Consider the following 19,663-nt stretch of genomic DNA (forward strand, 5'->3'; position numbering starts at 1 on the left):
TACTGTCATTCCGACAAGCTAGTAAAAGCCGGAAAGAGACTATTAGCACAAAATCATTATCAATAGCGATATTTTCAAACTCTATTATAGCAATCAGGCTGGAATTTATTCAATAGATTTAGCTCGTTTGGGCGTAATTGATAAATAATCAAACTGTACCAATGCAACTTGCGCAAATTTCACTAACAATCAAGTAAAAGCAGTCCATTTACCACCTGACTTGGCTCGAATTAGAGTTAAATTGACGATCAATTAATCTTGGATGGGCCAGCGCTGTACGTTGTGGACAAGCAGCAGAGAAAGAGACAGGGAATTAGTGGAAGGAACAGAAAGGAGTTGAAACCTCACGGCCTGGGGATAATGAGATTGGTTGCAAATTGTCAGATTTATAGCGTCACTTAGCAGTTTGAGAATCAAACAGGTGAGCAAATATGGCGAAGCTCAAGTGCTGTTTATGCCAGACATCAGGAGACGCCTTTTTACACGATGGCTTTGTTGATCACTGTTGATGGTCTACTTTTAAAATGAGCACTTGTGCACGTGTCCCTTGTAGATGACACTTCCGCTTGGCTGTAGCCTCCTGTCAGAAAAGAAACGTAATAAGAACACTCCATTTAAACGTCTTACCATACCATGACAGTTGGTGTCTTCAAGTGCATCTCAACACGCGTACAGCGATGGATGTACAGAAAGTGATTTCCCACTAGTGATCTCGAACGCCTCGCCATGGTAAACTCATTTCTGATATTCAGTGCAAGGTGTTCGGGGAATATCCTCGTAAAACGGTAGGCCCCCACACCCTGTCACATAGCTAACACGGTTCATGCTTTCCTGCAAACCTAACCCAGAGCTGTTTCTCTTCTGAAAACTAATAAATGTAAACAAAACAATTGTCAAGGCTGTAACCGTCTTGCATTGTTACCTTTTATTGTTAGCCTATGAAAAATGTATGGCTGATCGAGCAGCAGGTTTTGTCTGGAAGGAGACGGGTTTGGTTCGCTATAGCCTTTCAATGTACAAGGTCAGTGAAACTAATTATTTTCAGTACTAATTTGCTGATGCATTAAATTGCATTAGCAGTGTGATTATGCCGGAGTTTAATAATTACCGGCACATGTTCCTAATTTAGAGCAACTCAGAATGACCACTGACCCAAGTCCTCCTTTCTTTCAAGCCATTGATCCTTCTCTTTTGAATGAACGGCGGTGGAAGGTGTAGCCCAGGTTACCACGTCTGGCTTTGCAATGAAATGGCCTTTTAATACACCCGGGTCCTGCCAAAATCATTTCCATCATAAAATAACATTTCTCAAATCCATCTTCGGCCTGTTTTTAATTAATGACTGCAGTGTACCATGTAGCTACTGTAATGTGCCTCTCAATATTACCCTCAATGCGAAATAGGGCTTCACGAAATATGTGTAATGTAAGGAGATGAGCAGAGATGTAATGAGGTAAAATAAATAAACTAAAGATAAAGACTCAGCAATGATGCTGAAATAGCTATAGGTAATTTCGCATTGGTCTTGAATGGTGACAGTGAAATCTAATGTCATATCATGAGATTTTTCCCCCAGTCCTACGCTTTCCTATCCTATTCTTTTCTTGTGCCACGATTGATCAGAACGCAGAAACAAGGCGGTGATTCAACAGCCGCAGTGTTTATAAAAGACCAGTCGGATCCAATAAACACGGTAAGAAGTAAGTGAATTCTGCACGCGCTAAAAGTGCCAAAGTGAACTTAAAAATGACGGGACCGTTACGTGACCGGTGCAAGCTCAGCATACACACACACACACACACACACACACACACACACACACACACACACACACACACACACACACACACACACACACACACACACACGCCTATGCATTTGTAAAACGGTGGGATATCTTGGCATATACGGATGCAAGATTCACGTTGACATTACGGTAAACATTTGTCCATCAAAACACGACGTTAATGGAGTGCATTTTACACGTTTGGACAGTTGTCGTGTCGATCCCTAAAGTCTCATTACCCACCATCATGGAGGCTAGTTACTCCGTGACACACCAGAGCTCAGTCTCATTACGGTAATCGCCGTCCAATGCTGATTATTTTATTTAGGCCCTTAATTGTATTCTTTCCGGATAACTCACGCTGTAATCGGGTCCGCACGGAGGGCACCAAGTTTAATCACGGTTTGAAATGCGACTGGGGTCACCACCTTGTCTGGACGAAGGAGGTCGCACTCCATAAAGCTCATCGTGCTATTGGTTGGTGGCGGTTGTGGTGACAAATATTGCCCAGACTGTAGCCCCGCTACCACTAATAATAATAATAATAATAATAATAATAATAATGATAATAATAATAATAAATGTGCGTTTAGATTAATAAAATGCATGTGACACATTGTGCATAAAATCAATGAAATTACTTTTTTTTCTAACTATTTGTTTTTTGAATAAGCATAGTAAAAAGATGATGTTGGTGACATGCGCGTCTTAATTGCAGCGCATAGAGATTGTAATAAGTAAAATTCTGGCATCCTCCGACAGAAAACGAGGGGGAGAATAAATGTTAGATCCTGTCTCTTTCAAAACACACACAGCACAAATCACGACACGCCGTTGAGGTTCTGTATAGTCCGAGTCGGGCCGCTGCTCCCGGTGCACGGTATCACGGTATCTTATATTACCTGTTCTTTGTTTGCCCATGCAGTCGCATTAATGTTCAAATCAAGATACGACGGCGTCGGCTGTGCCACCACATTGATAGAGCGAATTGAGAATTCCAACATAAAGGTATTATTTTTTTTCTGTTTTAATTCACTACAACCCATCCACACACCAGAATCCACCGGAAAACCAGTTGCTAACGTCATAATTTATACTTTTAGCTAATGCTTAGTAGCATATTGTTTATTGGAATAAATAGTTTCATCTATCTTTTAAAAAGTAAATCATAACTATTCCATATTCAGGCATATACAAATGAATAATCAAATTAAACTTGTTCAGCTCCAGAATAAACTGATCAATCTGATTATGTCAAAGAAGATGTGCAGAATTAGTACCATAAGCACGAGTGTATTGCGCTCATAGCCTAGTAACCTACTGATCTCATAGTAAATATAAAATTTGGCACTAAACGCCTCAAATGCTTAATGGCCTTGAAAATTACTTGTTGGAAATGTACTTTAGATGTGTGGTTAGCTGCCTCCAAGAATTAATCGCATGTGATGGATGGATTCTCCTCAAATAAAGCTGCTAGCCGCCTTGCACGCAGACAAGAACATTTACAAAACTCAATCCACGTGTTTATTTTCTTGCCTGGAATATATACTCCCTGCTCTCTTCCGTCTACTTGTTTTCCCCGACACGAAAATAGCAAACTACGATTTGTGACTTCATCAAACGTCTATTCGCTTCTCTTTGCGTTCATTTTGCCGTTTGGTGTGTCCACAACCGCGAAAATCCGCGCGCAAGGCCACCATTAAATTTTTTTCCCTCATATAACTAGATTTATTATAAACTGTTTGTGTGGTATGATTATGAAGCCATTCATTGCACATAATAAGGGGACAGATACAATAAATCAGATCGGATATTAACCAGACAGTAATTGCAGACGAAGCCGCTTTGTGGATGCTGCTGGATGCTGGTGGATGCTGGCAGAGATGACATTTGCAGGCTTCGATTCTGATTGGCTCTCATATGAGCGGGCTCATGGGTTCATCCAACTATTAAGCGCCTCCCTGTCTCTCTAAAGAAGATTATAATGCTTGCAGCCACCTTTTTAAACACACGGAGAATTTTTCTTCATTTGGGCACTATATGCTTTTTAAAGGAGTTAAAAGTTTTAGGGTAGTTTTGGAAGCATTTCGCGCTGGAACGGTGCGCAATGCTCTCGCACGCGGACCTCCTGGATACTCGCCTCGGTGAGTTATCGTCACCAAACTCCGGTCTTCAGCTCCACTGTAAGCTAGAGCAACTTTCAATCTATAAAATATGATTTGATGTACATTTAATGCGTAATCTAATTTTGATCTCAAATTACTTGATATTGTAATTCATTATCCAGTGAATTAATTACATCTAGCATATTTTATCAACCTGTCTAAGTATTGATAGAATGCATGCTGGTTTAAGTGATGCAATGGTATCTTTGAGACAGGTTGTGAACATGTAATTTAATTATTAGACGTTTTGGTTTGTTATTAAAAAAAATGTGTAACAGCCTAAATGTTGGTACATTTTCATTACACGGAAATGTTTAAATTTTCCGCAATGATTTTACAGGGATGAAGGATGCCACGGTCGAGCTACTTGGTCATAGGGATGCTCTAAAGTGCAGACTCGGGGCAGCGGACACTGGCCACCCTGGCGATCTCACCTCTGCCGCCGACACAGTGGAGGGAACGACCCTGCTCCCCGGGGAAGATCTAAGTAACGGTGGATCAAACCCAAATGGCATGCAGCAGGTTAGCACCAAAGACCAAGACAAGCAGCAACAGCAAAGTTCGAATCAGTCGGGCGGACAACAGAACCAACAGAAACAGAAACGACACCGGACCCGTTTTACTCCGGCGCAACTTAACGAACTGGAGAGGAGCTTTGCAAAAACCCATTACCCTGACATCTTCATGAGAGAAGAGCTTGCGTTAAGGATCGGATTAACAGAATCCCGGGTCCAGGTAAGGAAAGCTGCTTCGGATCTCATTTTTTTAAAGCACGACAATGTTTGGATCCTTGAACAAGGTTGTTGCTATAAAGGTCTTAGTTTGGGTTTTTTGTATTCATAAAACACCATTCCTAGGTTTATATCTATTAATGGCTACTAATATGTATAAATGATTAGTGAGAAGGCATATCTGATTAAATAATGTCTTCCCAAAACCAATGTTACTTATGATGTTACTGCTTGTACTGAATATGAAGAATATTTTGCTTTCCCGTTAATAAACTGTTATATTTGTGTCACTGAAATTGTATATTAGGTTTGAACTTTCTCCTGAATCAGAGTTTAATATATATGTTTATATAAACAGTTTAATATATGTTTATGTAATCAGAGTTTAATGTAGGCCTACGGTGAAATATTTACAGAATAATTGATCGTAGTCTGGATTTATGCATTTTCAATAGGCCTAATAAGAATTCCTGTAAATATATCGCAGAACTTACTTTATAAAATATTTCATAAATAACCGCATCATCTTCAAATAGTATTAACTACAGCGACATAAAGCATTAGCGGCAATATCAGTGATATACTAATTAGCCACTAAACGACGTTAGACGAATAAATAGGCTATTGAAAGCCATAATAATTTTGTCATAAATCACTCAGTCGTTTAAATAGTTTTTTTTTCACAATAGAGAGAACACAGGCGAATAAATGCAGGCCTACTTTATGAATTTGTTTTCGGCCCAGGTGATAAAGCACTAAGGCCAACCAACCGTTTGTCTCTTGAAATGGCCTATCAACCATAATGTCTTCATTTCAGTCCTCCAGCAAAACAGCGTTCTCCAGTTCCTAACGGCGTAAGAAATCGCATTTCTGGCTGTCCGTGACAAACTTGGAATTTAACTTGTCCCCTACACTATCTCGTTAATTAACATATTGTCCGGATTGCAATTTAGCATACTACCGTGACTGGAAAACTCAAAAAACCAAGTAATGTTTATCAGCCAAACAATGATAGTGAATTATTGCTTGATGGTGATAAATAAACCTGATTAAAAGCGCCAAAAGACCAAAAAAATAACAAAGTAACAAAAAAGATAAAGGAATAAAAAACGTACGAGTGCTGGAATATCTGTTTATCATTTTAGGCCTTGCCTGTTCGCGTATTTGTATTCTCTAGTTTTAATACATTTCTAAAAGTCTTATGATGATAGTTGATTTAATACTAGTACTACTTCTACTACTACTACTACTAATAATAATAATAATAATAATGATGATAATAATAATAATAATATTTTCTGATTTTGAGGTAGAGATTCAGTTGCACTAGCTACTTAAAGCATGTTGCGACAGATACCATCATACACTGAAAACACTTGATCACTGCTATAACCTGAGTGACTGTCAGGCTCATCCTCGCTCTTGTCTGTCCATCACTTCGCAGGTTTGGTTTCAAAATCGGCGCGCAAAATGGAAGAAACGCAAGAAGACGACGAACGTGTTCCGGGCGCCCGGGACTTTGCTGCCCACACACAGTTTGCCGCAGTTCCCGTCGGCGTCTGCGGTGGCCGCTATGGGGGACAGCCTCTGTTCTTTTCACGCCAACGACACCCGCTGGGCCGCGGCCGGAATGCCCGGAGTCTCACAGTTACAGCTGCCGCCCTCATTAGGCCGACAGCAGGCGATGGCCCAGTCCCTTTCACAGTGTAGTCTCGGAGCTGGTCCCCCTCCAAACTCCATGAGTCTTTCCAACAGCTTATCGTCCAACGGCTCCGGTCTTCAGTCGCACCTGTACCAGCCCACTTTCCCTGGTATGGTGCCCGCGTCCCTCTCTGGTCCAACAAATGTGACCGGTTCACCTCAACTATGTAGCTCCCCGGACAGCGATGTCTGGAGAGGAACCAGCATCGCCTCGCTGCGCAGAAAAGCACTCGAGCACACCGTTTCAATGAGTTTCACCTAATTTTAATGTTGTGTCCTTGTAAATTTCACACACAGTCAAGAATCGCTCAGGACCTGAGTTCATAACAATTGGCAGCCTTAAAGGAAAACGGAATCTCAATAAAATCCAGTCGATGTTTGACGCACATGCACAGTAAATATAGCTGTCATATTTTAAACATTCCTTTAGCCTGGTGTCGGATACGTTTAATTTACATGTTTATTTTCCCTAAATAACGGTGTCCTTACAATTTATTTATTTATTTACTTATTTATTTCTTTGTTTATTTATCTATATAAAAATTCTGTTGATAATGAAAACAATAGAGGCACGTGCCCTTATGTCACTGATCAAAGATATTTATTAGCCTAAGTTTAATATATGTTCATAACGGCCAAACGTGCTGCATGACATGACTGGTTTAAAGCATGGGTCTCATATATGAAGTGGTTTTCCTAGTTTTGTACAGGCGAGGAATGAGACGCAATATGAACAAATTCTCCACCAATCCGATTCAATTGCATGTACTGCAAGGAACAACAGGGGAGTTTATATAAAGCAGAATCACTTTGAATAGGATGTCTGTGTAGATAAAAGCATTCTTGTTACCTGCTGGTCTGTTTGTGATATGTTTTGACTTACTGTATGTGCTTATTACTGAAATGTGTTTTGACTTTGTTTTTGTTTTCGTTTTTTCTTAAACATTTATCCTACCAAACGCAAAACACCTGGGCAGGTTTATATCAATTTATTGTAAATGGGTGAATAAAATCATTTTCAGTAATGGCAAAATCGAGAATGGTCCATCTTTCCATAGAAGAGCATATGAATGTATTATGAAAACAAAAAAATGGATTTCTGATCTCCAACTGAATATGGAGATAGTGGAGATGACTTTTCATAGTGGACCTCACTAGTACGTCCACATTATTAATAATCTGGATGTAAACATTTATCATTCTACAACTGAATATTGTTAGAACTTCCAGAATGTCCTCTTTTCAGCTTGGCTGCGAGAATGTGGACAGTGTGGACATGTTGAGGTGTCATGTCGTGATGCTGTCTGGCGTGATGTCTCACAAGTCTGCGCAACGTGTGAGACAGAACATAAATATTTTGACCCTAGAGTTGCTATTTCCATCTTATGTGTAAAGGTGAGGTATAGCTTGTGTTCTGAGGGACTGCGGTGAGATTAGTGTTTTCTTGAGGAGATGTGTTTGACAATTTATTGTCATAGATGGATTCTTAGGTGACTCTTCAAATTAGCCTTGCATGCCTAAAAGAAGAACTCAAAAGAGAAGAATTCAAAAAACGAAGGGATAAACCATGGAAGTCGTGTTTTTTTTTTCAAAAATAAATGATAGGCATTAAAAAACTATACAAACAAGATTTCTGCAAAGGCAGCATTACCACCATGGTGATACTCAAATACCTGCAGTGTTGATACACAGACTGCTGGTCTGGCTTTCTTTCAATCAATTTCTCTTTCTCTATTTCACTCACACACACACACACACACACACACACACACACACACACACACACACACACACACACACACACAACACAACTGTCTCAAAAGGTGCCATGGTATATCTCAGAGAATCCACAGATCAGTGATTGACAACCAGCAGAGATGCATTGTTGTCCACAAGGGATGGAGCAACATTGGAACCAATTAGTGGGTAATCACAGACATGTTCGGCTCCTGCATCCTTTGTGTGCTTTGAAGCAGTTGCCACTGGGGAGGGTTTAGAGGCCACAAGTATCTGCTTTGTCCTGCTACCGCCAAAATAAATGTCAGTTTGTGGGAAAATACGCAATGAAAGGGGCTCACAGAGGCTAGACGGAGTCCGAATCCACCCACAGTCCAGTTTTAATGTTGTAGATGTAGTAAATGCATCCACTGTCTCATATAATATGAAAAGAAATGAATACATTGAGTTACACATAGTATTCGTGCAAAAAAAAAACAATAAATATTCATTGAAATTAAATGTTATTCAAGTGTAACTGTAATTATATATATATATATATATATATATATATATATATATATATATATATATATATATATATATATATATATATTATAGGATGTGTAACTGTGTAAGCTAATGCTTTGCAAACCATATATTCTTCACTACAGTTTAGAGTATTTCTACACACACACACATTATATATATAGACTAAATATGTAAAAAAAAAATATATATATATATATATATATATATATGTATTCAGAAGTGGTTGCGTGCGTCTTACCTACGGCTGTAGAAAATTATCAAGTGCTGGAACCCCCAAACGGTCATTTTCAGCAAGCTCTCTCTCCCTCTCCATATAAAGTTAATTGTCTCTGAGAATTAGTGGAGGGATCTCATTGAGGTGACAGAATGCGGCGGCCCCGTGAGCGGCTCCCCGGGTCCCTCGCGCGGCCTGCGCGCACGCATCCATCATCATCAGCCTCAGCATCTGCTCCGAGCGAGCGGTCCGGGCTCGCGCGGCCTCCTGTGCTCACGCGCTCCCTGCAGACGCGCCGCTATTTTTTCGCAATGTGCCACATTCGTGGCAAACGTTGTATGATAATCAGATGATCGGGAGAAGTTGGCTGGTGGAGATGTTGAATGATGAGTTTTAAGTTTTAGAGGAGTAGTGACTGACTTTGCTTGGCGCTGTCCATCTGAGTGCTTTTCTCCGTCTAATACACCTGGACCGTTTTTTACAAGATACCAAGACGTTGAGAAGCTGAATCAGGTGCTTTATGGTTGGGAGTATCCTTAACTCTGCACCGCTGGAGAGTGTGTTTGGTTTATCACTGCCGTGTGTGGATCTGAATAGTAACAGTTATCAGCAACTTTGCTTTTCTGTTATTTATCATCGCAGTCAGAAAGCACATTATCTACAAGTCACACACTGGAATAAAGTATTAAAGAACAGTGGCATAGCACTCTCCTCCCAGGGTTTCTCTATAGCTTAGAGTAGTTTGAACAAGAAACACTCCCTTAATCTTTTACTGTAGGCATTCCGCTGGGCTTGACTATACTTGCCCTTGGGTTCCTCTGCCTGAACATGGAAAACACCCTACAGGCTCTGACAGGAGCGGCAGCCTGGCGGTAAATCAGAAATCGGTGCTGGGGAGAGATGAGCAAGCCACCGTGAAGGTCGTAGCCGGGAGCCCTCTCGTGTCGATCCACACAGCGCTCACAAGCGTGACCAACGGCTCGTACCCGCGTGAGACCTGGCCACGGCGCGTCCCCGCGCGAGACCTGGCCACGGCGCGTCCCCGCGCGAGACCTGGCCACGGCGTGTCCCCGCGCGAGACCTGGCCGTGTCCCCGCGCGAGACCTGGCCACGGCGTGTCCCCGCGTGAAACCTGGCCACATTGTCCGTCATAATCTGGTGTTCCCATCCGCAGCGATCTAGATATCCACCTATCCTGCACGCATGTACGACATTTAATTGCACCCGCAGTCACACTGAAAATGCAAAAGGAGAATACAAAATAAGGAATTCTAAATATGTAGGCTATCTGTTCTGTTTTATCAATAGGTATTAAAACGTTGCGTCGGGATGTTATTGAGATTGCGAAAAGATGAGCCAATCTCAGTAATCCACACCAATCACGGGTAACCAATTATGCTTATATCTTTTCCATTAAAAAGGTTAAACATTTTGACAGTGTGTTTATCTATGGCATTTGTTGAGAATAAGGTATTAAAAAAAAACATGTTGGCATACTGCCACCTGCTGGTGTTCTGACAGTCAGACACGATAGTTAAGAATGTAGAACTGACACAAGTAACTGGAAAATATTGGGTTTAGGTTAGGTTTAGAAAGCTAATATTTAATGTTAAACATTACATAGACATGTTTACTTCAATTAGTCGACATAAACTGGCTTGTTTTTTTAACTAAATGCGTAGAGATTATGTAGTTTATCTAAGCTATAAGATCTATAAGCTATAAAGAGCTAAGCTATAAGATCAAGTACAATTATGGGGAATTAAATCAATGCAATGTTTAGAATTAAAAACCATTACTTCACCTATTTTAAGGGTATTCATGATAGAGTTCAGTGGAGAAGAGTTACACCTTAGAGGGTCGACTGGGACCCATTGCTAAGAGCGTTGGCCTCTTTAATCCCTCCCCACACAAGCCGCCTCAATCTGGCATTAGAGCTCGAGTCAATGGTGCACGCAGCTGCTATAAATACACCCAGATCCCCTTCACACCCAGAACTACGTCTTCATAAGCGTTCTAAATGGGACCCTGTGACCAGTTCACTTCCTCAGGGGGTCAGCCTCATGCGTTGACATGAGATGAGCTTCACATTAAAGCAGGCACGCTGTAACTTAGTGTAAAAAGATGACTCCTGCAGCCTCAGCCAGTGCTAGTCTCTCCCTACGCTCCTACCCGCACAATAGCGCAAGCCCTGTACAGGCTTATAATGGGATTAGGAGGTGCACGTCCTTTAGTCCAATTCCAGTAATGTAAATCTGCCCATTTGAAAGTCCTGGCTATCTGCTGATCACACCAGGCAGGTTAAATCAATGTATGTGAATAAGTACATGTGTTTATGTGTTCACACTGTATTGCAGTGCAGTGTGCTGGATGTGATATGTGGCCTTTATGGCAGAAAACAGGTGAACACAAGAATTACTTAGCAAGTCAGAACTCTCTCCTCCAGCGTATGTAAAATTCATTTGCAATTATCGTCTCCGAGACAGCCTCTTAAAAATCAACAATGAATTAAGCAGTCATTATTTAGTTGACTATTTGCATAATACCAACATTTACAAACTGACTGCAATAAATCAGGAAAAAATTCCTCTTGTCATGTTCTGAATGTCGTCCCCATAACTGATGGACTGCTTACTGAATAAGCACACTGATAAATGTAGGCATCCGCACAGTTTAACCAGAACTGTACACTCATTAAGTGTGTGAGAGGGGAGAATGATGTTTGGTGTGTTGCCTGTGCAAACTGTAATGTGTTTAACTGCAGAAGAAAGCCTGACTTTGAGCAGAGCAGGATAGCACAGCAGGACGGCAGAGCAGGACAGGACAGAACAGTTGGACAGCACAGGAGGACAGGACAGCAGGACAGCAGAGAAGAGCAGGACAGCACAGGAGGAAAGCAGAGCAGGACAGGACAGAACAGTTGGACAGCACAGGAGGACAGGACAGCAGGATGCTGGTATCTACAATGTAGGCTGGAATCTAAATTATAGAATGGAATCCAAATTATAGGCTGGGATCTAGATTACAGGCTGGATGCATGTTGTAATCCCCAGGGCTCCATCATTTCAGGATTAACATATTTTGTTAATTGGTTGTTTATTATTGTGCATCCTCTACTATCACAATAGCAAATTGTGCAACATGTTCACTGTCCGTTAGGTCCATGTCAGTCCATGGTCACAATGCAGCCAAATTACAGTAGCCTATACCACACTGAAGCCATGTTGCACATTGGATTAGTATTTGAAGGCTCTAGACAAACTCCAAACACACAAAGTGGTTTTATTAGAATAATTTATTGAATGGAGATGTCCAGTAAGACCTGCAGGAGTGGAGGAGACTAGAGAGGACGGAGTCTGCACGTCTCCTGTCAGACTGGAGTCCACACGCATGGTCTCACTCCTGCTCATTTTCTGAACTGGGTGATGGGTGTTGGAACTTTGATGTCTTGGCCCTTTTCCAGTTTCTTCTCACAGTCAATCAAATAGTTGACACCATCGACCACTATTTGAACAAGCTCGACCTGGAGCAAAATCAGAGCTTGATTCATGCTGTACCTTCCTGTGTGTGTCCACACGCTTCAAATTCAAACTTGGTGTTTATCAATCAATCAATCAATCAAATTTTATTTATATAGCGCTTTTTACAACAGTTGTTGTCACAAAGCAGCTTTACAAGTGCCGAGTCCTAGCCCCCAGTGAGCAAGCCATAACCTGGTCTGGTTTGTACATGCACTTTTGTGTGTTCTAGGATTTCTAAGACCAGCCCAGTATCTAATCATAGGTTGAAACGGTTCAGAAAAAACAACTCTGCAACTGGTGATATACGTCATGGTTTTCCATATGGCACAGTCGATTATGAAGTTTTGTGTCTGATCTGAACTGACCTTGTCTGAACCTCATAGACTGACAAAATGTCCAAAAACTTGACTGAGAAAAGTCTCGCTTTGCCTCTTTGTGTTCTCTAAACCTCCCTGTGTCATGTACATGTACCATTTACAACAACCGTTTTCCCCTCAGTCTCATTAAGGTCATTGGTGAGGAGCCTGTGAAGTGATTTACCTCAGACTTGCCCAGACGGTCGAGGTTGGAGATGTCAAAAACGTCCCCCACGGCGGCGGTGTCCACACCACCCGTCCCTCGCTTCTGTAGCCTGAGATTGTTCAGGATCTTCGAGAAGCGGGAGTCCTGAAGGGTGCAGAGAAAGATCAGGAAAGCAAAGACGTCCCGATAACGTGAGCATTCACAGAGCGTCAAATCAACTTACCAATGGCTTGAGACATGGACAAATCATTTATAGTGTAATCGTTTATAGTGTAATTGTTTATGGTCTAATCGTTTATGAGTCGTCGGCTAAAGCGTTGACGGATGCGTCAGGTCCAAGGCGGCACCTTGCTGAGTAGCGGCAGGCGGACGTGAACTCCAGCCCTCAGGCCGGTACCCAGGTTGGACGGGCACGTCAGGATGTAGCCCAGGTGTTCATTCCACATAAACTCCCAGCCTCTCTCCTGAATCAACCTCTCCACCTAAAACACATCACAAAAAAAAACGAATATATAAGCTTTCTGGTTCGCAAGGAGAATGGTGACGATGTTGTTCTGAGTACGTTTAACTACTTCTTTCAGTCCTCTGCAGAATCTCTCAAAGACCCTCTTCATGTTTCCGCCCTTCTCCATGGAGATGACGCGGGTGTGGTCTTCCTCATTGACCCAGATTAAGAACGTCTTCTCGTTGTTGTGCCTGTTCAATGACACATGTGAATTTGAACCTCCATTAAATGCATAGTTGAAAGTCTTTATTTCATCCTGAAAGGTCACAGTAGGTCATAATTTAGAAATCTTCAAAATATCAACATACTTTTGCTTTCAAGATTTTTTGCATTGGATTAGTGTGTTAGCAAAATAATTTTGTGATAAAGTGAAAAATGAATGAAATACAAATACATATCACAGTCTCTGTCAGGACTTTCACAGACAAACTAGACTTTCACAGACAAAAGTGAAGACGGTTAGTAAGCAGCCAATCGTGGTGCAAATTTCATGCACCATACCAGATCCCTCTGGCATCGGGCCAATCACGAGCCATCCCTGCACAAGTCAACAAGGGTGAGACGGGCTTGTCAAACAGGAAGTGATCCTGGGATGGGACAGGCCAATCAGGGACAAAGGAGAAAAAGTGAGGGAGGGGTTAAAGAAAAAAGACTGAAGTCTGAATGAAATTCAAACGTCTTGTGGACACATCTCCTGTTCCCGGGCTTGTCCAGGCAGTCAGCCAAATCTCTCCTCAACCTTGGCAGATTAATCACTAATTCATTCAGGTACGGCACCAGTGTGACTGACAGTAATGGTACTCTGGTGTGCAGTACAAAAGCAGTGATGTGAAACCTTCAGTTTACATTTAAATATTATGCATTTGGCAAAACACCCTTATCCAGACCGCTGAACAATTTCAAGGATGTTACACAGATAGGCAAGTGTAGTGTTATGAGTCTTGTCCAAAGACCCTTATTGTTATACATAGGGGAGTTTTGTAGTAATCCCCTACACCGGACTACCCATGTGGACTTGAGATCATGTTATCCACTGCTTAGAGCTTTCCACTTCATTTGCATTTGAACTGGAGCATGTCCGTAACGTCACTACTTGCTGTGTCCATTTTGTGAAGATTGTGCGTGGCCGTTTGAAAGTCTACAAAACCGAAGAGGTTGGACAACAGGTGTGGGGTTGACTACCAGCGACTAGCATGGCTACGATTCTAAATGGGGGCTCCGCTACTTTCTACACCTTACCAAATGCCTCGAGCATCGGGCCAGTCTCTGGCCATACCAGACGCGGTGAGGAGTGGAGACACTGGCTTGTCAAACAGGAAGTGCTCCTGAGGCAGCCCGATTTGAGACAAAAGCATCAGTGTGTGCGTTACTCAGTATGACAAACGTAAAGGGAGGACAACAATGATGCTTAACAGAGACCGAGCTTCAGCTGTGGATACATTTATGAGGGCATACGAAACAAATGGAAGGCCATTCCTGCCACTTAAGAAAAAAAATTATGCATATAGCATCTCATAATTATGATTTACTTTCTCATAATTATGACTTAGTATGTCAATTGACTTACAATCTCATAATTATAACTTAGTATCTCATAATTACTACTTACTATCTCATAATAAAGACTTACAATCTCATCATAAAGACTTACTATGCCATTATGAGATAGTAAGTCATAATTATGAGATAGTAAGTCATAATTATGAGATAGTAAGTCATAATTATGAGATAGTGAGATAGTAAGTCATAATTATGAGATAGTAAGTCATAATTATGAGATAGTAAGTCATAATTATGAGAAAGTATGGCACTTCTTTTGCCTTACGAGCGGATGCCAAACGTGGTTTGTAAGGTTGAAACGTCTTACGTCAATAAGTTGCTGCTGCTCCTTGTCGGTCATGTCGGTCAGGCTGTAGTAGCGTCCCGACAGGTCTCCCGAGAGACCGGCCAGCGCCTGGACGGTCACGCGCTCCACCTCGCGGCGCTCGGCGCGGGTGCAGGCCGGGGGCAGCGCGAGTCCGCGGATGCTGCGGCCCGTACGCACGCGGGACGACAGGACGTACTTCTCATCGAATATCCCGGAGGTGAGCTGCGTCGGGGAGGAAGACGCATGACACACGAGCGAAACACCTTCTGTTTGTAGCACGCTGCGCTTTTCTCGGAGGCCCCAGCCTTACGGATGACCTCCCCGAGCGTCCGTTACCTTCGAGCTGTCCAGATCCGTAGGGTGAATCATCGTCTTCGGGTCGTAGCCGTTGTGTCTGTCCTTGATGACCGGGTCGAAGATGTCGGCAAACACCTGAGGATTAAGACCGTGCTCGTTCACGCACGATCGGGCGCACTACGGTAGTCACAGTAACACTCTTTGATATTAACCCTCCAAGTTTCAAGACTCATGGGGAAAGCAGGAGAAAGATAAACAGCCCCACTCCTCCTCCACCCCCCTCCACCCCCGTCAGCTCCGGCGACTGCCAAGGCCCTGCTACGTGCACGTTTACCCACCTCGTAGGTCTCCTCGTCACCAGCCACCATGCCCACGGTCTTGATGAAGGGGTGCCCAGGGTTGTCCACCCCGGTCTGGATGCACTGGTCCAGGGTCCAGTTGTTTGGGGTGACCTTGTCCCTCAAGCGGGAGTAAATGGCGGGGGTCAGAGCAGACGCCATACAGTTGTTGTGCTTACGCAGGTCTGGGTAGTCGGCACTATGAGGGATCAGGTAGATGACAGTAAAAAAACTAATTTAGAAGTAAATAAAAATGTAAATGACATCTGGGCCAAGCAATAAAAACCACTTTATGCAAATAAATCTTAATGACATGGAACAATATACACCTAAGTTGCTATAGATCTTTCACAAAGGACTCATTATTTCATAGCTTCATTACAGTTCTCAATTAATGTGGAATAAAATAAAGAAATACAAAATGGAGTTCAACACCCAAACACTAGGCAATACTATATTCCAGCTATAAACGTTAGCTGTTCAGAGCACACGGTGTGTATACGTTCAGGAGTACCACATGTGAAGTTTGCCAGGAGGAGAGTGTGACTGTAACCGGAGGTGATTTAGTGCACGAGTGTTGGTGAGCAGGTGCTGGGCCCTTTCACAAGCGCACCACCCTTGTTCAGCCTCTGTGTCATACGGCACTGCAGGCCACTCCCTTACCTGGGCGGGTAGAGCTTCTTCTTATCGGCAGCGGAGAGCCCTGATTCGTTGAGCAGGTAACCCGAGGCCAGGGTGCCCACCCCCAGGCTGGCCACAAGCACAGCCGTGTTACGGCCGGACAGCACTCGGGTGAAGGCGCTCGCCATCCTCGCCAGTCAGATGTCTGCACAGCTCTGCTGTCTGGGTGACGGCAGTAAACACTCGCGTTACACTGTGAAATGCCTTAATGCTCAAACGCTGTCAAGCGACACGTCAGAATGTAAGTCTGTTTATTGTGATTCACAGGCCTGGTTCATTGGAACAGTGATTTATACTGTGTATGTGCTCAATTGCTTTAATATATGTTGCATGCATAGCAGCATGTGTAATGATAATTAAACAAGAAAAAGAAAAGTTCTTGCTGCACAAGCAAAGTTCTTCTGAATTAAAAGGAGGAACCAGTCTGTATATGACCAGGTCTTTAAATCAGAACATTCACTCCATGGGGCTCTGAAGTGGAGATCAGATCTTTTTCTTTGAGTTTCCTAATTTCATTGCCACCATAGCAGTCACTGGTAAGGCAAAAATATATGTCATTAATACAAAGTCCCTTCAAATGCCTTTCAACTGGCAAGAACTAATCCTTAATCCAATCCAAATCCTTGGTCTGAAGATCAGCAATAGACAGAAGATCTATGTTTCCGATATAAAGTAATATAAAACTGATCTTGCTAAAGTGCACCTACTAAAGTGTGTAAATATATATTCCATACACATCTGCAAATTAAATCATTTCTAATAACGAAACTCTTTAACATGCTTTAACAGCACAGCAGCGCTACAGGCTATTCTGGCCACCAGGGGGCATCAGCAGCCAGACCGAAGATGATCACCACGTCACTGGGCGGAGTATTAATAGCAGCCGCTCTAGATGATGCATTACTGTTGGGTCCCTGCTGGCGTTAAGCCAAGTCACCACATGATCTACACTTACATTCCAGAGGGGTCAGAGCGGCTTAGCCAGGGGCAGCAGAGACACAGGCCCTGTGGTGCTAACGCTAGTCACCCGGCTCTGGACTCCCCACGCTTGTTGGGTTTGTCTCATCTCTACCCAGACGTGAATATTTGTGGCTTCTACGGAGGTCTCAGTTTGACGTCCGCACTGATTTGCAGCAGACATTCGATACTCACAAGCAAGAGCCACAAACCACTGTGAGCAGTGCAGTGAGAGACATTTGTGCTGACAATCTGGACAGAAACACTGCACCACATAACTTTATTTTCATTCAAATAACCATTTGACATTCCAACAATGAAAAAATAATTAAATGCATTGACCAATACACCATAATATACCTATACCTCATATAATTCAAATATCAGTCACATTTCTGGATAAATCACTGTGTTTGCATCAAGTGAAATAAGTCACTAATAAGCCAAGGTGAACAACAAACTCAAAGCGGTGTTGTACTCACTGTGGAGAGACAGGAAACAGGGTCCGAGCACACAGCCGAGCAGGCAGGTCACTGTGAAGTGAGGCTAACCGGGCCACACAGGCATTAAGAGCTTGTCCCACTAGCCAATCGCAGTCCAGCCCTCAGCGTGTCATGACCCAACGCACCTCCCTGCTGTCAGGACAGAATGCCCTTGAGATCGGGCCCTCCCCGACCCGTCCAGATCTCCGGGTCTGTCCAAGTGGGCTGCCCTGTGCCCTGTGATGTGCAGCTGCACGCACACACGCACACACACACACACACACACATGCACACACACACACACACACACACACACACACACACACACACACACACACACACACACACACACACACTACACTGCTCCAGCCAACCTGATCTTCTAAAGTGACCCATTTTTTCATTCAATCTTAGATACATTGTACTGTATTTCATGTTGTGTTTACTATGGAAGGGTCTTAACATTAATATCACGCCTGATTTTACTGTACTGAGTTAATTAGAATTTAGAGAAGTAAAGAAATTTTGATTATTCCAACTTGGATTATTTGGGTATGAGTGAATAAATAAATAAACATTAATTATTTGATATTATTAATAAAATTGTTTTGTTTATAACTACAGTTTCATGTTTTTCAATAAATGCCCACATTTATGTAATTTTAGGTATTTTCTGCATAGAAAACCAGTAGTGAAGGTCATAATTAATGGTTAAAGTGGTGAACACGTTCCAAACAGAAATATGAGAGCTGTAGTTTTATCAGGCCAGCTGATCATATCTGAGAGAGAGAGAGAGGAGAGAGCTAACCGAAGAGAGGGCAGAGCTAACCGAAGAGAGGGCAGAGCTAACCTGAGAGGGGAGAGCTAACCTGAGAGAGGGCAGAGCTAACCTAAGAGAGGGAGAGCTAACCTAAGAGAGGGAGAGTTGACCTAAGAGAGGGAGAGCTAACCTAAGAGAGGGGAAAGCCAACCTAAGAGAGGGGAGAGCTAACCTAAGAGAGGGAGAGCTAACCTAAGAGAGGGGAGAGCTAACCTAAGAGAGGGGAGAGCTAACCTAAGAGAGGGAGAGCTAACCTAAGAGAGGGAGAGCTAACCTAAGAGAGGGAGAGCTAACCTAAGAGAGGGGAAAGCCAACCTAAGAGAGGGGAGAGCTAACCTAAGAGAGGGAGAGCTAACCTAAGAGAGGGAGAGCTAACCTAAGAGAGGGAGAGCTAACCTAAGAGAGGGGAAAGCTAACTCGTGCACCAGCGTCACAGCTCCTGCCTCAGACTGCACAGAGAGTGAAATATGATAGTCTGCTACTGTGCTAAGACTCACCAGCGTCATTCACACCAGCTGGGAATGACAAGTCCCTCTTATAGCCAAACCATCATTTGATCTCACACTAACACACTACACTACCAGTACCATATGGGTCTAAGGGTCTTATGGGTATACAATATACCAATTAATATTTGCAATTAATAAAATGTAAATTAAAGCAATTAATGCAGTTATATTAATGCAATTCATATAGAAAACTGATGCTAATGTGAAGGAGAGAATGGGAATTATGATCAAAAGGTACGTTTCCATTTGAACCACTAGATGGCAGCACCTGCCAAGCGGTGAGGAGAAATAGCGCTACC

At 42.7% G+C, this 19,663-nt stretch overlaps 2 protein-coding genes and 1 long non-coding RNA gene across 5 annotated transcripts; 2 read left to right on the plus strand and 1 right to left on the minus strand.

Moving 5' to 3' along the window:
- The first annotated feature begins 282 nt into the window (after positions 1-282).
- Positions 283-2,759, plus strand: LOC143509841 (uncharacterized). Of its 2 annotated transcripts, XR_013129808.1 has the most exons (5): positions 283-421; positions 554-785; positions 936-1,021; positions 1,624-1,693; positions 2,712-2,759. It is a non-coding gene; the product is annotated as an uncharacterized LOC143509841 (long non-coding RNA). The 2 variants fall into 2 exon arrangements; XR_013129809.1 differs by lacking the exons at positions 1,624-1,693; positions 2,712-2,759 and adding an exon at positions 1,175-1,278.
- Positions 2,760-3,634: 875 nt separating this feature from the next.
- On the plus strand, positions 3,635-7,377 carry otpb (orthopedia homeobox b). 2 transcript variants are annotated; one of them, XM_076998038.1, is made up of 3 exons: positions 3,635-3,969; positions 4,292-4,686; positions 6,127-7,377. In XM_076998038.1, exons 1-3 carry the CDS (start codon positions 3,894-3,896, stop codon positions 6,643-6,645), a joined length of 990 nt encoding a protein of 329 aa, XP_076854153.1. In that variant the 5' UTR covers positions 3,635-3,893; the 3' UTR covers positions 6,646-7,377. The 2 variants fall into 2 exon arrangements, with proteins under 2 accessions (XP_076854153.1, XP_076854154.1); XM_076998039.1 differs by having other exon boundaries at positions 3,635-3,930.
- Positions 7,378-12,142: 4,765 nt separating this feature from the next.
- ckmt2b (creatine kinase, mitochondrial 2b (sarcomeric)) lies at positions 12,143-18,193 on the minus strand. Its single transcript, XM_076998036.1, has 10 exons — positions 18,036-18,193; positions 16,579-16,758; positions 15,916-16,114; positions 15,617-15,712; positions 15,281-15,502; positions 13,915-14,000; positions 13,481-13,604; positions 13,256-13,390; positions 12,927-13,052; positions 12,143-12,388 (listed from the first exon to the last, which is right to left on the minus strand). The coding sequence occupies exons 2-10, from the start codon at positions 16,722-16,724 to the stop codon at positions 12,272-12,274; spliced, it is 1,251 nt and encodes a 416-aa protein (XP_076854151.1). The 5' UTR covers positions 16,725-16,758; positions 18,036-18,193; the 3' UTR covers positions 12,143-12,271.
- Positions 18,194-19,663: the final 1,470 nt, after the last annotated feature.

The sequence above is a fragment of the Brachyhypopomus gauderio genome, chromosome 3 (genome assembly GCF_052324685.1).
Source record: "Brachyhypopomus gauderio isolate BG-103 chromosome 3, BGAUD_0.2, whole genome shotgun sequence".
In the NCBI taxonomy this organism is placed as follows: domain Eukaryota; kingdom Metazoa; phylum Chordata; class Actinopteri; order Gymnotiformes; family Hypopomidae; genus Brachyhypopomus; species Brachyhypopomus gauderio.